The sequence below is a fragment of the Phocoena phocoena genome, chromosome 16 (genome assembly GCF_963924675.1).
Source record: "Phocoena phocoena chromosome 16, mPhoPho1.1, whole genome shotgun sequence".
Lineage (NCBI taxonomy): Eukaryota > Metazoa > Chordata > Mammalia > Artiodactyla > Phocoenidae > Phocoena > Phocoena phocoena.
The window spans coordinates 61,198,305-61,214,470 of NC_089234.1; the positions used below are offsets into that span (position 1 = coordinate 61,198,305).

The window sequence follows — 16,166 nt, forward strand, 5'->3', positions numbered from 1 at the left end:
TGAGAAAACTCCTGGTCTGATCTAGTTCCTTCCTCTCTCGGATTCCCATGTCAGCCTGCTCCCCCAAGGAACAGCCTTGCGGGAGCCTTCAAGGAACCTGAAAAAATATAGATTACTACTCATGTCAGGCAATCACAAGTGTGTGCAGGCCTCAGAACCTGAGGGGTTGCCTTTTGAAACAACAGCTACAAAATATACGACTGTGTCCAGAAAAAACCAGGACAAAGCAACACCTAATTCTGTTGAGTAAAGCTTCAGAGCTCAGCTGATGTTCATAATAAACCAAACTAGGAAGGTGAAGGGGCTACTGGCCCCCTCTGGACACCCTCTGCCCCTCCAGTCCAGTCTCCATCTTCCGCCTGCTCCTTGGCTGTCACTCAGTCCACAGGGGCACGGAGGAGATGGACGGGAGGAGGGAACACGCCTCCTGTGGGTCACAGCAGGCTGAACGTGTCCCTCCCTCCAGGCCTGGGGTAGAGCAGCCTTACTACTGGGTTGGCCAACGTCTTACGGAGAAACCCGAAAGCACTTTTTGGCCAGTCCAGTACTTCTGGGATATAATGCATAACCCCTTAGGGTTCCTACACCCACTCTTCAAATATCCTTAAATTACTCAATTTGAGTATGCTGTTTCCTGCCAAGACCCTAAAACAGCCACCAATAAGGCTTTCATTAAATACCCAGGTATTTATTAGGCCCTTGAACCAATGGCCTTGACATACTGTAAACATGGACACTAAACCCTGCCCTGACCCAGGCCATAGACCACTTTAAGCATCCCTGCTTGAAATCCAGGCCTGACATGCTTGGTCCTGGGTACAGCAGGGAGGCCCTCTGGAGCCCATGTCCAGGGAAGGAAGGGCTCCTGGAAGGCCTGTCTTCCCGGGGTTCCCAGTCTGGTTGGTGGAAAGTGGAGGTCTGCACAGGCTTGGGTCTTAGGCCTGAGGACTGGGCACCCCAGGGGGACCTCCTCCGGGTAGGGAGGGCTAAGGAGTCTCGCATCTTGCCATCAGCTGGAAGGAGCAAGGCTGGGAGAAGGCAAAGGGCCTGTAGACGGTCTTGGCACTCACCCTGTAACAACTCAAGAGCCGAACACTGGCAACACCTTCCCCAAGAGGGAATAACTACAGGCAGAAAGTACCCATCGGCCAGGAGCTTTCTGTGTAACTTGTAACTGTGTCTTATTCAGGTGTCTTTGGTCCTCAAAACATCTCAGGACATCTGTCAAAGTATCTGGAATGTCTACCTGGTCCCGGCGACAGCACTGGTCCCAGCTCCCTGGCAGCAATGAGGCCCGGGTGTGATCTGTGCTCTGCAGAGCCCAACCCCAGCCCTTCCTGCTCGCCGCCTGGGCCCTCCTGGCACTTCCTGCCCATCTTGCTGAGGCTCCCAGGCATCGCACAGCACCGAGGTCTAGCCACCACCCCTCCTAGATGAGGTGCACGAGCAGGGCAGAGCACGCTGAGCCAAGCACCAGGCCCAAGCACATGTAAAAGGACATCACCACCCCAGTGGCCTCGGCCAGCTCCCTGGGCACGATCTTGGGCCCATAGATGAGAGCCAGGGTGCTGAGGTAGCCGTTGCTGAGCCCCAGCAGAGAGGTGAAGAGCACCGGGTACACGTCAGACTGGAAGACCACCGTGTGCAGGTGGACACGGGGCTGGTAGTTGCAGAACACAAAGAGGGGGACGAGACAGGTCCGGAGGAGCACAAGCCCGGGGAGCACCTTGCTCCTGGGCCCTGGCACCTGGATCCAGGCTGTGATCTGCCGGCCGCACAGGTCAGCAAAGTTGTACAGGAGGAAGGTGGTGAGGGGGACAAAGAACTTGGTGCTCCACGGCGAGCCCGAGCCCTTGCTGAGGGACTCGATGTTGCTGAGGATGGCGGGGAAGACGAGGCTGGTGATGAAGAGGAGGTAGATGATGCAGAAGCCCAGGCCGGCAGTCTTCTTCAAGATGGGGAGGAGGGGTGGTGTCTGGGAGTCGCTGGATCCAGGGGCCACCAAAGGGGGATTGGGGAAGTCCTGGGGCAGCTGCTCTTCACCAGAAAACACAGCCGGCCAGACAGGCCTCATATAGTACCTACAGGAGAGAGGCTAGTGGTAAGAGGGGCTGGAAAGCAGGGTCACTCGGGATTTTCAGAGACAAGGCCGGGGACGGTCTTTAGGTCCAGCATGTAAAGCCTAAGCCCCAGGATGCCCTCACATGACACGTGTGCTGCGGGGTGGCCAGAGGGAGACCTGCACAATCCCCAGCCTTCCTGTCCTGGAGCTGCCTGTAAGGCTGGACTCCAGTCCATTGTTCTGTGGTGCCGGCCGTGCCATGAGCAGGGAGAGAGGAAACCAGCACTGACCGCTGCATGGTGAGCCTGGGATCCAGTCTTCACTCACTTATTTTTGTTTGGTTTTGGGGGTGGGGAGAGGTGGAGCTAAAGTAGCATTTATTCTTCAAATGTAAAAGTAATTTAAAATCTTAAATTATAAAAGTAACACATGCTTGATGCAATACACCCAAATAATACCTAAGAGGAATGATACAGTAGAACAAGAACTCTCACCTCCCACCTCTGTTCTCACTCCTTAGAGATACAGATCATTAAAAGTCTGGTGTATATTGTTCCATGCACATGCAAACACCACACACACACAGCTATGTTTCTTAAGCAAAAGTGGGATCAAACTATACATATTGTAAAACTTTTTGCAACAGTATAACTAACATAATATAAATACATTATATAACTGTCTACATGCATAACTATTATACATAAATGTATACACACAATTGCCTAAAGAAGAGTATCTTGTGGCCATCCCTTCACACAGGGACAGACGGCTCTGTCTCTGTTGCTGCAGAGTATTTCACTGTATGGATAGACAATTTAACTGCTCCCCTAATGCTGGACATTTAGGTTAGCTCTAGTTTTTCTCTACTACAAATAATGGTGCAATGAATGTCCCTATACATAAATCCTTGCACATATATACTAGTATTTCAGTAGAGCAAATTTCTAGAAGAAGAACTGCTGGATCACAAGGTTTGTATCTTTAAAATTTTGATAGATATTGATAAACTGCTCTCCAGATAGGGAGAACCAATTTATCTCTGCTTTGTACCACCTACCTACCCTAACTAAAGTAACCTAACCCTTCAATCTCCATGAGAGCACCTGTTTCTCTAAAAAGAACTGACCACAATTTATAATCATTGTGTTGGTTTACTGGTTTATCATCTGTCTCCTTCAGTAGAAGACAGCTCTCTGGGGCAAAGACACATTTGGCTGTTCCCAGCTAAATCTCTGGGCACCCAATAACCCTTCAAAACATAATTGTTGAAAGAACTGAAAAGCCTATAAAAGTATCTTTTCCCGCATATACTCAACACTGAATATGATCAATTTTTTCAATTTCTGCTACTCTGACCAGAGTAGAAAAGGCTTGGGTCTCTTTGCATTGCTGTGTGACCTTTCCTGAGTCACTCAACCTCTCTGGGCCTTGGGTGCCTAAAAACCAGGAGACATGGGCGCCTAAAAACCAGGAGACATGGGCTGATTGTATTAATATATCTCAAACAGAAGAACTGGTGTGGTGCCGGGGAGAACAGCAGGTTGGTGATAGCGGGGTTCTGGTTTCAGCACTACTTCTGCCTCCCCACTGTGACCTTAGGCCAGGTACTCCCCTCTCGGGGCCTCAGTTTCCTCCTCTGTAAAATGGAGGGGCTCTGTAGCTGTAGTTTCTGAGATCCCTGCCAGCCTTCCCATCCTAAGAGCCTACACACTGTCCATAAGCGAGTCACTGGGAGGACTCCTCCCCAGAATCACTTTTCCATGTAATGCTGAGCTGAGCGCTTCGGTCTTAAACCTTGTCTTGTTTCCCAATCACTATTTAGAGAAAGGACTATTCTTACTTCTGCTTCTACTCAGCATCAAGTCCTTGCCTTAGTCTGCTCTGAGGAAGCTGCCCACCAAGTTCTTCTGGTCAAAGCTCTTCTTCATAAGTTCGTCCAAATCTAACTGCACCCTACCGCAGTCAGCAGCTTCCACCACTGCGTGAGGCTCAGTTCCTCCTGAGTGGGATGGGGCAGCCTAGCCCAGCCCTCCTGGGTGCAGCACCTATGGGCTCCCTTTTGAGTAAGATTTAGTTTGAGCAGCCCTGGGAGCACAGCTCTAAAGCTCCATCCTCAGATGGGTTTCTGTAAACCCAGAAGCCTTGACCCAAGTGTTAGTATGCAAAGAAATAGAAACTTCCATGGGCTGGCATAGCCCTGGGTTGTTCTCTTGTCTCACGTGCTCAGCTGGAAAGGATTTTGGCTTGCTCAAGTGAGACTGAAAACTAGGGTGACCACCTGTCCTGGTTTGCCCGAGACTATCCTGGTTTTAGCACTGGAAGCTCCCGGTCCTGGGAACCCCTGGGACTTCAGTCCCAGGCAAACAAGGAAGGTTGGCCACCCCGGTGTAAACAGCCCACACGAGGCTCCCTGAAACAGGACACAGGGAAACAGCAGGAGTAGTGGGAACCTCCTGCCTTCTGTTCATTGACTCAAAATAATTTAGTCAGCAGCAACAAGGTGTCAGGCAGTATATGAGGGGCTGGGGGACAGCGAGCCAGTCAGACCCCAGGAATCACAGGGGCATCATCGTGGAGCACAGCTGGATAACTTTTGATGACAGCCCTGAAGGGGCAGGGAGGGGGTGGGCAGACTCAGGTCTGTAGCCACCTGGGGTACATGGTGTCATCACTCAGTCCCCTTTTATCCTCCTGAGGCCACGGAGGCCAGCTGAAGTTACAACAATCCTCTAACTGGGGAGAGCAACCTGCCCCAGCAGATTCAGGATTCTGGTGAAGGCAGGGGGCTCTGGGGATTAACGAGGCGACTCTCACAGGGACAGGAGGAGTCAGTGGTGAGGAAGGACCTCGCCGTCACAAGCCAGGGGTGCAGCAGGATGCAGTGGTAATGGTGCAGCCGGGAAACGGCTCCAGGTTCCAACGCCCACCTACGACTCACCAGGTAAGAAACCCGGGCATGTCTGTTAACTCTCCAAAGCCTCAGTTTCCTCATTGGTAAAGTGGGAAAATGCAGTAAAAACTGCGCGAGGCTGTCATATACCCTAAGGGGAAAAATGGACTGCTTAGCTCAGTGCCCCCCACACCAAATCGGTTCCCGTGGATCCGGCAGGGCCAGGACCTGCGCTCTTGCCCGGCTCTGCGGCTCGCACGCTGTGGGACCACAGGCCAAGCACCTGGCCTTCTCTGTCTCCGTCTAGTCACCTGTATAATGGGGACTATAATTCCTGCCATTCCTATATCAAATACGACAATGGTTATGAAAATGCATTGAAAAGAATAAAAAGCAAGAAAAAGTCACGGGTCATTTTTTAAAGAGCAGCAGGGAGCAAAAAAGGAAAAGGAGGAAGGAGAGAGCGAGAGAGACTAAGGCGAGGAAAGCGGTCCCGCAGGGTCGAGAGGCCCCGAGAGACGGGGGTTAGAATCAGAGGTTTGGAGTTGGGCTCCAATGCTGGTTTTGCTGCCGACGGGCTGTGGGACTCAGGCAAGTAATTCAGCCTCTCTGAGCCTGGTTTTCTCATGTGTGAACGGGCGCAATTACGATAAGTCACAGTGCTGCCCCCATGAGAAGCGGGTGTGTGAGCTTTAAGAAGCCCCGTGAGGCCGGGCTGAGCACAGAGCAGGAGCAGGGGAGGTGCGGAGCCCAAGGAGCTACTCTTCATCTTTATCCTTCCTCAGGTCCCACTTCCGCCCCCTGCCCTCTCTGATGGAAACCACGCAGACTCCGGGGGCTCAGCTGCTTGGGGTTGCTATGCAAAGCCAACTTCTCATGTCCAACGGCCCAGCCAATTTACTGAGCAACGACTACGAGCCAGGCACAGCTCGAGGCATGGGATACAGCAGAGAGCAAAACCTACTCTATTTCTGCCCTCAGGGGAGGTCACACTCCAGCGGGGAGACAGGCAGTAAACCAGGAAACGAACATGGGCTCTAGCTAGAGGACAGAAGAACTCAAGCAGACAGGATAAAGGTATAAGCATACATGAGAGAAGGATGCCGCAGAGAGCTAGCGCGGGCCTCACCTGGCGTAGTCCAGCCGCGGCAGCAGCAGGTAGAGCCCGATGCAGAGCGCCAGGAAGACGTCCGCCGTCAGGAAGAAGGCCAGGGTGCTGTCCGTCACGTCACTGGCCCCCGCCAGGTCCACCAGCGAGGCCACGGCACTGAGGGTGCCCCCCATGGCTCCTCCTGCAGAGAGCGTGGGACCCCCCACGGATGGTCAGGGCGGGCCCGTCCTCCCTGCCTCTCGGCCCACCCGTGCTCCACTCCAGCCCCACGCTGTCCCTGCTGAGAAGAACGCTGCTGTTCTCACAGTACGGCGAGGCTTGGCAGACCTGGAGGGTCCTGCAGCCGTGAGCTTTCTGACTCTGGGAGGGTATCCCCAGCCCAGCTCTTCTCCAAGGGGCATGGAAGAGGCTCCGGCCTGTCCGAGCACAGGCTCCCCGCTGCCTCGAGCGAGGCCAGCCGATCTGGGGAGTCCTTACCGGTTAGAAAGCCACCCAGGAGCTCATGGAGCTTACCTTATACCCCACGGCAGCTGTGCACCATACACGCGTGAACACGCATGCACGCTCGCTAACACACACACAATCACATACACATACCTAGGCTACCACAAGCTCTCACACACACACACCGACACACAGTCTCAAACCACACTGTCACACACACACTCAGTAACACACTCCTATATACTCACACACCATGCCACCCCAAACTCATACACACACTCGCATGCACGCAACTGCCCCACCACATGGAATGTGCTCTCCTGCCGAGGGCTTCGGCACGTGGCCCAGGTGACCGCGTGGCACCACATCTTTCTCTGCTACCTAACAGAAGAGGCAGCACAACCTAGCCGAGGGGACTCATGGGTCCAGGAGCCAAACAGATGTACATCTGACCCTTGACTCTGCCACTTGCTCGCTGTGACCTGGGGGCAACATGACTTCTTGGGACCAGAGTTTGCTCATCTGTAAAATGGGGACAATGACACCTGCCTTGCAGAGCAAGGCCTGAATCAGATGATGTTTAGAAAGAGCCCAGCACACAGCAGGCTTTCTACAAATGTCAGTCCCCTTCCTCACCACAATCACACAGTCACTTCTGGGAGGCAGGCCATGTGTCTTTCTTCTCTGTTGAACCCTCACAACCGTGGGTGGTCAACTGGTGCTGGCCACGAGTCAGAGCTTATACATGGTACATGTGAGCAGGTCATTACTCCTCTCAGCCTGTTTATTTGCCTGGAAGATGGGACTCACACTTGTCCTGTCCCTCCCATGAGACTACAGTGGGATGGAAATGGAAACAGTGAATGGGAAAAAACAATGAATACATGGGCGCGCCCAATAGGATCAACACAGTAAGTGCCTGTGAATACAGGACTGCCTGGCTGCACGGATGGATTTGCCTGCGTTAGAGGATCAGGATCCTGAGTCTCAAGGAGGCAAGAGGGCCACTGACTGCAAACAGCCAACTGGTCCGTGTGGGCACGAGCTGCTTTGTCATTACTTGGCAGGTCTGACCAGGCACCACTTCACTGCCCATTGTTGCACAGAGCAGAGGTGGGAGAGCGACAGCTGGGCCCTCGTCCACCACGATGCCCATCCTCGCTGCCTCACCCACGCTCTGACTGACACCTCTGTGGCTCTTTTTCTCCCCAACCTTCTCAATATGAGTTCTATTAGCCTGGGTGGGGCCAGAGGTTGGGATCTGAGAGGAGGGCAAAGAAATGAAAGTTAGCATAGTGATGTTTTAATTCTAGCACAGACTCTAGAATCAAAACATCTGAGTCCAACCCTGGCTCTACCACTTCTACGTGTGTGACCTTCAGCAAGTCACTTAACTTCTCTGTGCCTCCGTTTCCTTATCTGTAAAATGGGGATGTTAAAACCCATCTCTTAGGGCTGTTACGAAGATTAAGAGGATCATTACATGTAAAGCAGGACAGTGTCTGGTACTGAGAGGTGCCATATAAATCCTTTCAGATTCCCAATTAGGTGTTTCGTTATTTCTGTCCCTCCTACATCAAAACAGCAACAACAGGGTAAACTCTTTGCCAAGAGGGTGCCAACTTCTGAGAAGCTGTAATCCCCACCTGGGTGATTTGTAAGAACTGGAGTTAAACTCCGTAAGACATTCCCTAGCTGCCCTGAGGAAGAGATCTTAACATCACTGCCTATTGATTTTCCTCTCTCTCTTCCCAACTTGTAGAGAATTTATAATATTATCATCAACAACAAACCAGGCTTCCGGGAGCTCATCCTTCATGACTCCCTACTTTTATCTCATCAGTTATGGAAATACATGCAAACGAGGGACTTAAAAAAACACCAGTACAAAACAAATGAATTGTTCCTCAGATGCCAACACACACAGAATTCACAGATGGGCTCCTCTGGACAAAAAACAACGGGGGCTGGTGAGTGGCACTGAGGCCTCTGGAAGATCGGGACACCTCACATCTTCCAGGGTGATGGGTGCCCACTGGGAACTGCACACCGTGGTGACAACGGCTTAGGGCCCAGGGTAATTAATACTGAAGTGTGAGTACTAGATTTCTCTACTTTTTCAAAAATGGACTTTCTTAAAAATGCACGGGAGAGTCTCCTTCTCTGGAAGGTTTGCAGGTGGCCAGATGAACCTGAAGGGCGCCTTGCCAACATATCGGTGTGTTTGGTCACTGGCTCCTGGAGAGAGAGCCAGCAAGGTTGTTATACTGAAAAATCCTCTAGCCGTATGGAGGGAGATGAGGGGACAAGAGACCAGGATGACAGAAGGGATTAAATCCAGTGTTCAGTGGCCACTTCCCTCAGCTTAGGCATGCCCTTCTTGAAGCACTGCTAGGGGCATATTGATTGTACTCAGGAAACTTAGCAATGGGTCCACTTTTATTTTACTTTACACCCAAGGGTTTCTCTGAGGATACAGCCAGAAGCCTAATCTTACATCAAAAATGGCAAACAGACTTGAGCTCACATCTGAGCTCTGATCTGTTGACAGTAAGTGTCTCCAGTGCTATGCTGAGAAGGATTTAGACACTTCGGAGGAAAGATACAGATCGATTAGTGATGTCTGGCACTGGTGTGGGAACAGGGAGGAGATATACACGTGGCCAGGTATTTGTCATCCCTGTCACATACTACTTGGCATTATCAATTAATGGGCACAGAGAAGATTCTTCGCAAAATGCTTCTCAAGTGGGCAAATGCTTACTGCACCCCTTCACACAACATGGACATGCAGAGACACTGAACAGGGCAGCTGAGCTCCCAATCTTGCTTTAAGGGATGGTGGTCTCCTGGGAAAGCACAGATTCTTCCTGACCCAGCTCCTTTTTATCTTGTTGAGACATTTGGGTGAGAGAACAGAACTGCTAAGGTCTAGGCAACAGGCTTAGGTTAGGATTAAAATTTTAGTTAAAGGGGTCAGCCCAAGTCATGTCAGCAGCCCCATAAAATGCCAAAGTTCAGGGTAACAGAGGAGTTTATTACTAGGCTATCAGCTCCTGGGAGGCTGAGTCCTGTTCATCTTTGAATCCCTGGCACATAGTAGGTCTTCTACAAAATTACAGAGGAAGGAAATACAGATAGAGGGGGGGAAAAGATGGAGAAAAGAAGGGGGAAAAGGTAGGGGAAAGGAAAAATAATGAGAAGGAAAGGGGACAGGAGAAGGGAAAGGAGGAGAGGAGGGAGGGAAAGAAAGGAACCCTGGTTCGGGAAATGCACTTGGTAGGCAGACTGTATTTTCCAAAAGGAGCTGCAACTATGTCTCCCCTCCCATTACAGTATGATTTTCATACTCACCCACTGAGATATGTGGGTCTGTGTTTTCTCCCCGTGAATCCAGGTAGGCTTATGGCTATAGTGGAAGTGCCCCTAAATGTCTTTCAAGGCTAAGTCATAAAAGGAAATAATGCTTCTGCCTGGGCCTCTTGGGATGCTTGTTCTTGCAACCCAGAGGCCATGCTACGGGGAAGCCCAGGCAGCCGTGGTGAGGACCACATGGAGAGAAACCCTGGCCCCAGCCCCAGCCCCAGCTGAGCTTCCAGCTAACAGCCAGCACCACCACACCAGCTGGGTGAGCACACCATCTTGAAAGTGGATCCTCCAGCTCCAGGCGAGCTATCCTGGCTGATGCCACGTGGAGCAGAGGAGGAAAGCTGTCCCTGCGAACTTCTACCCAAACTGCAGACACACGGGCCAAAGAAATGATTCTTATTGTGCTAAGGCACTAAGAAGTTTTCGCGTGCTTTGTTAACACAATAATAGATCATGGAAATACAACTAACACTCATTTCTTTTTCTGGAAGGGCTACCACATGCTCACCTCTGGCTCCTTCAAATAACCCCCAAGTAGACTGACCCGCTCAGCTGTCTGGACCCCCGCTCTCACCTGATATCAGCGCCTGGGAATTCCTCATGGGGAAGGAACCAGTCATGCCGAAGACGCTGCTATTGAAGATGGTGGAGGTGCCGCTGAGGATCGCCATGCAGACGATGGTGATGGCGAAGAAGCTGTGAGTCCAGGAGGAGGTGTCCACCTTTACCAGCACGGTCATCACCACAAAGATGGCCAGCATGACAGTCAGCGAGGCCAGCACGCGGACATGAATCGGAACCCTAAGGTGAGGATACCAGAAGCGGTTAGAGACCCCCTCGGGCCTCCCATGCCAGGCTGGGCTTGGTGAACATTCTTAAGGGAAGCAGGTGTGCTCAGTGGCTGGGACTGTGCACTCTGGGTCTGAATCCTGCCTTCCTGGCTCACAGTCCTGTGTGGACTTGGATTAGTGACTCTATCATTCCGGTTTCAGCTTCTGCGTCTGTACAAAAGAAAGGAGAATCAATCTACCTGAAGGTGTGGTTGTGAGGATCTCTGGCGGGGAGTGTATAGAGCCAGGCAGCAGTACCCGGCTCAGGGCAAATGTTCTCAAATGCTGCTTCTTTTCATCTTGCTGTGAGGTTCAAGGACAGGAGATGAGGGCTCTTGAGGCGAGACCCCCGTTCCTCCTGCCACGGGGATGAACTCCCACTGGCTTTGTCTAGTGCTTAAACAGAACAACCTCCCACTGGATTCCTTCCCCCAAAACTTAGCCGTGGCAGGGAGAGAAGGGAGAAGAGAAGAAAATCATCACCATCACTGTCGTCATCAAAGCAAACACTGAGATAGTACTTCATTTGTGCTAGGTGCTCTTCTAAGTGGTTTCTAAATGCTAACTTGTTGACTTCTCACACCAGCTCCACAAAACAGGTATTCTTACCTACCCCACATATACAGATAAGGAAACCGAGGTCACAGAGGCTAAGCAACTTGCCCAAGGTCAGTCAGCTGCTCCCACCTGTGCTCTCAGAACGACACTCTACTGCCTCCCTGGGAATGAAGGGAATATGGGTGGCCCAGAACAGGTGGCCAGGGCAGAGGGAGGCTCCTGTGGTGGGCTCAGTTGTCATGGGCAGCAGCTGACGCCAAGCTAGAGCCAGCTACCCCCATCCAACCCCACTCCTGCATGTAAGCCTTACGCCTCTCCCAGACTCCAATCTGCCCAGACACCGTCCTGCAGGGAGAAGCAGGGAAGCCTAGCTCTCTGTGAAACTGCATTTTTATTGCAGGGAGAGAGAATATCATCTAAAGAGGCTGTTTAAATCATCAGATTAGACTAAGCTTTAAACCAGATTGGATGTTTAGTTAATTTTCCTGCTAACCAGTGGGTGGCGGCTGGGAGAAAATCCAGATTAGTTATATACAAATTTCTTTTGGATAAAAAAAGAAAGACATGAAAGGTAGAAAAAAATATATACATACATAAAGAGGTGTGAAATGATGAGCATGAAAAGCAAGAAAGGATTTTTTCAAGGTGCTTTTGTGGCCCCAGGCTAATTTGAGTTTCCTTCCTATCCTTGGCTGAAGGGAGAGCAGGTGCTGCCTGGGCTGTGTCAGGGGCAGAAGGAAGCCTGAGGAAGTGAAGGGACAGTTCAAGGTTGTGGTGTGAGGAGCTGGGATGAGGATCCAGGTCTGCTGAGCCCCAGCCCATGGCTGTCTTGCTAAGTCGTGTCCTCTCTGGTGTGTTCATTCCACAGATAACACTGGCCAACTACTGTGTGTCCAGCGCTGGGCTGGATGCCCGGGACACAGGACAGACGAGGGACAGGCATTTTGCTCCAGTGTGCAAAGTGCTCCATCAGCAGGGCCATAGGGCATCCTGGGCACGTCTGAGGGGCACAACACCCACTCTGAGCATCTCATAGGTTTTTTGGAGGCGATACCTAAGCTGCAGCGTAAGGTACGTCTGGATGTGAGTGCACATATCTTGTAAGAGAGAGCGTAGCACACTCAGGGAATTAAAATGGACTCTGGCTGCAGGTGACACTGGGAGCAGAGGATACCAGACAGACATGAAGCCCCACCCTGGAGGGCCTGGTCCAACTGATAAGTGCCAAGACTTGCTCCTCAGAGTGGGGCGTGGAGTGGGCACGCAGGCTTTGTCTGCCAGCATCCCTCCCACCAAGAGCACTCCTTCCATGCCAAGTTGTCCTGCGGAGGTGGACGGTCAAACTGTCCACACCAACCCATCCACAAATGAGGGCACACGACCTGGTCTGGGGTGATCAGGGTGTCCCACCCATACCTCTGGCCACTGGATTGGGTTAGGGGTTAGCATGTGACCTAGGCAGGGCCAGTCAGTCATCGCTGGGACTCAAAGGTAGAAGCTGGGTCTCTGCCAGGACTGTGTCGGGGGCTGCTGGTTCCTATCTGGCCAGCTGCATGGGGAGAGGCCACATCTGAGATGAAGCCAAGTAGGCACACACAGAGCTCAGGGCCGGCGGATGAGAAGGGCGTTTATACTCCCCTAGATCCAGCAATGGAGGCAGCCCTGACTTTAATTTCCTAAGGAAAGAATGAGAAAATCCTTTTTGTGTCTCTTTCCTTTGTTACCAAGAGTGCCAACCAACACGCAGAGGCACATCAGGGTTTCCAGTTGGGGAGCGACAGAGAGACTCCAGCCCTGAGCAACGGGTGCCCTGCCCTCCTGCCCTCCCCTCTTACCAGGACGCAGGTTGCAAGTGACAGGTGATTGACTAACACCTCCCAAGAACAGCCTTCAGCCAATGATGGGGAAGTGGGTGGGTAAATACCCCAGCTCCCACCCCCTCAGGTGTGTTCCACACTGGCTGCCAGAGTTTTGAGCAGCCGAAGCTCGGTCACCTTCTATGGGAGCTGGCTTGATAAGGCTTCCTTTACTGGCTGCCAGCCCTTCCCAGTCTCCCCCCTTCTCCTATCGTGGCCCCCCAAATAAACTACCTGCACTTGAATCGTTTTTCCAGGGTCTGCTTCTGAGAAACTCCACATCAAGACACATCTTCCCAGGGTCTGCAGGGGACTTGGCCTGGGCAGGAGCTGGTGGGCAGTCAGGTGAGCACCAGCACCCCAGGGGCCCCTGAGTATCTATTTTAAATGCATACCAGGTGCCCTGAAGGCTGGTGGTCAGGCCTTACTCTGATGCTCAGGGTGATGCTACACACTCAACCCTGTCACACAGACCCCCCCGCCCAATTCTCTCCCAGGAGCTGCAGCTTCCCCACCCACCCCAAAGATAAGAGCCACAGGGGCACAGAGCCTGAGTCCAGAGACAGAAACCCTGCCAACTCTGCCACCAATTCACTGTGTGACCCCAGGCAAATATTCAACCTTTCTGGGCCTCAGTTTCCTTGAAAAAGAAGAGGTGGGACAAGAAAAAGTTCAGGTTTCTTCCAGTTTATGCTTCTAAATCTGAAAAAATTCAAGTGGAGAGAAAGGCTGGGGACTAATGCCCCAAAGTTTTAGCAGTTCCTTGGGGCAAGAAGAAGGCGAAGGACAGACTAGGAGACGTGAGAAGCGGCACAGGGACAGGGCCCCGTCTCGTTCTCACCCCCAGGGCTGGCATAGGGCCTGGCAGGCACCTGGTAAACACCTACTGGATGCACAGATTGATAACTAAGGGGTCCCAGCAGTGCACGCTGGGCCTCAAGCTCCCCTTCACGCTCTGCTTTTTGACCCCCTCAGCATGGCAGGGAGACAGCTGGAAACAGCAGCAGCGATCCCAGCCAGCTTTGGGAATGGCCTCTGTCTCCAACCACCTCCTCCCAGATGCAACGCAGGAAAGGTTCCCCCCAGGAATGCTGCTGGCACCCCAGAAGCTCTCTGTGCCTGTCAAAACAAGGTTAAGTAGTTGCCTGAACAGGAAAGTTGCTTTGGAGAGAGCTGGGGGACTTCTTACCCAGGCACCCCCAGGGCAGGGAGAGGAGGGCAGAGTGAGAGAGGAGGAGGTAAACACCAAGTGCATCACAAAAGCAACGCAGCTCCCAGCTATGCCCCCCTCTCCGCCCCGGCTCACATCCCTGACCTGCACAGGTCTCCTCGCCAGCTAGTTGCCAGCTGCAGAACCTCAGCTGGAGCTTCCCTGCAGAGGCTCCAAGCCCTCAGGGGTCTTGCCTAGGGCTATTGTCAATGCTTGTAAAGCTTTATAAAATGTGCCCGTGCAAGTCCACCCCATATCCACTAGCGGGGGCACACTGCCTTACTCTCTGCTTCTTCCACCTGGACAGCGGCCCAGGGGGTGGCAACACTGTTGGGATTTTAGGGAAAGTCTAGACAAGTGCTGCCCTAGGCTTGGTGGCTCTGCTCTGGCACAGGGGACGTCTGAAGTGACAGCTCCAGCCCTGGGACCCTGGGGCAGGTCATAGTGATATGAGATTCTTGGAGAGGGCTGCCAGATGTACCCAGGCTGCCAGCTTCCCTCCCTTGCTCACGAGGGCTCAGGACCCCAGGGGACTGATTTCTTCATAAGTCTCCAAAATGTAAATCCTCCTCATAAGTATTTATGATGCTACAGATTTAACATAATAAAACACTTGGCGATTATGGATGAGCCGCTTAGATAAAGCCAGGGTTCTCCAGGAGGGGAGAAAAGGGGACATTTCAATCTCGCACATTAAATAGAAAACAGCTTAGCTCCAAACCATCTTCCCACAATCCAGAAACAGACAGAGGCTGGGAGCGTTTTCCACATGGCCCTCACCCCTCTCCTGGAGCCGGGAAAGGGCACAGGCAGGCCCTGGCGTGGGCAGGACCCTTCTGGAGGACGCCCTGTAACACTGAGCCCTCAGAGCCAGCTCCCAGCCATGCTCCGGAGGGCAGTGCCCACTGCAGACAGACCCAGACCTTCTTCATCACCTCTTTCCCTCCAGTAGCCTGAAGCCAGGGCAGAAACGGGCTCCCGCTTATAAAGCCTGAGATGCAGCTCTGGCTGCAGGGAGGGGTCCCGCGAAGCTGGAGAACTAGGCGGCAGGGGGCCCAGGGGTTCCACGCACAGATGTGGGGGGAGAAGGGTCCCAGTTCAGTCCTGCCTCCAACCTCTTAATGGCCACATGACCTTGGGCAGGTCACCTCTGTCAGCCTGTTTGCCCATCTGTAAAACAGGGGAATAAATTTGCTGCTCTTGGCCACTGCAGATTAAAGCAGAGAATGCCTCCGAGGGCTCTGAGTGCTGGGAATGCTAACTGCGATGATCAGAGGTTATTCGCCCAGGGCCCAGAGGCTGGGCCTTCCCCGCTGCCGCTGATCCCCGGTCCCGGCTGGCTTCTGGCCTGCTGGACCTCACGACCATAGAGGGGGCAGTGCCAGGTAAGACGCCAGCTCAGGCCAGCCCTTCCTGGCACTGTGGTCCTGCGCACATCTCCTGACCTCCACTTTGGACAGAGGATCATGATAGGGGCCTGGAAAGGAGACAGGGCGGTGAGAGGCCGAGGGACTGCCCACCGCCATGGCTCTGTCACCTCTTCCTTGTCGTCCTCTTCTTGCATGCCCTTCCTTTCCTCATACCTTCTCTTCTGAGTCACTGCCAGGGACCCAGCTCTACCCTGCTCGTAACTCCATCCCCTGCCTCCTTCTGGGCGTGATCTCTGGAGGCTGTGTTCCTCCTGCCAGGACACTGACCGTAGCCCCATGTGCCAGGGACAGGCAAGAGCAGGCAGGTTAGGGGCCAGCTGGCTTTCGGCCCCCAGGCTGTCTCAGACCATCCTCCCTCTTGCTCGTCCAGCCTTCACTTTGGTTTTAAGAGGCGTGCAAAATT

General features: G+C 52.7%; 1 protein-coding gene across 1 annotated transcript in view; it reads right to left on the reverse strand.

Moving 5' to 3' along the window:
- Positions 1-672: 672 nt before the first annotated feature.
- Positions 673-16,166, reverse strand: part of SLC29A3 (solute carrier family 29 member 3) — a 42,014-nt gene continuing 26,520 nt past the window's right edge. The window contains exons 4-6 of the mRNA XM_065894477.1: positions 10,454-10,680; positions 6,085-6,247; positions 673-2,081 (exon numbers count right to left, since the gene is read on the reverse strand). Of these exons, the coding sequence (XP_065750549.1) occupies positions 1,430-2,081; positions 6,085-6,247; positions 10,454-10,680 (1,042 nt within the window). The 3' untranslated portion in view covers positions 673-1,429. The remainder of the gene's footprint in view (positions 2,082-6,084; positions 6,248-10,453; positions 10,681-16,166) is intronic.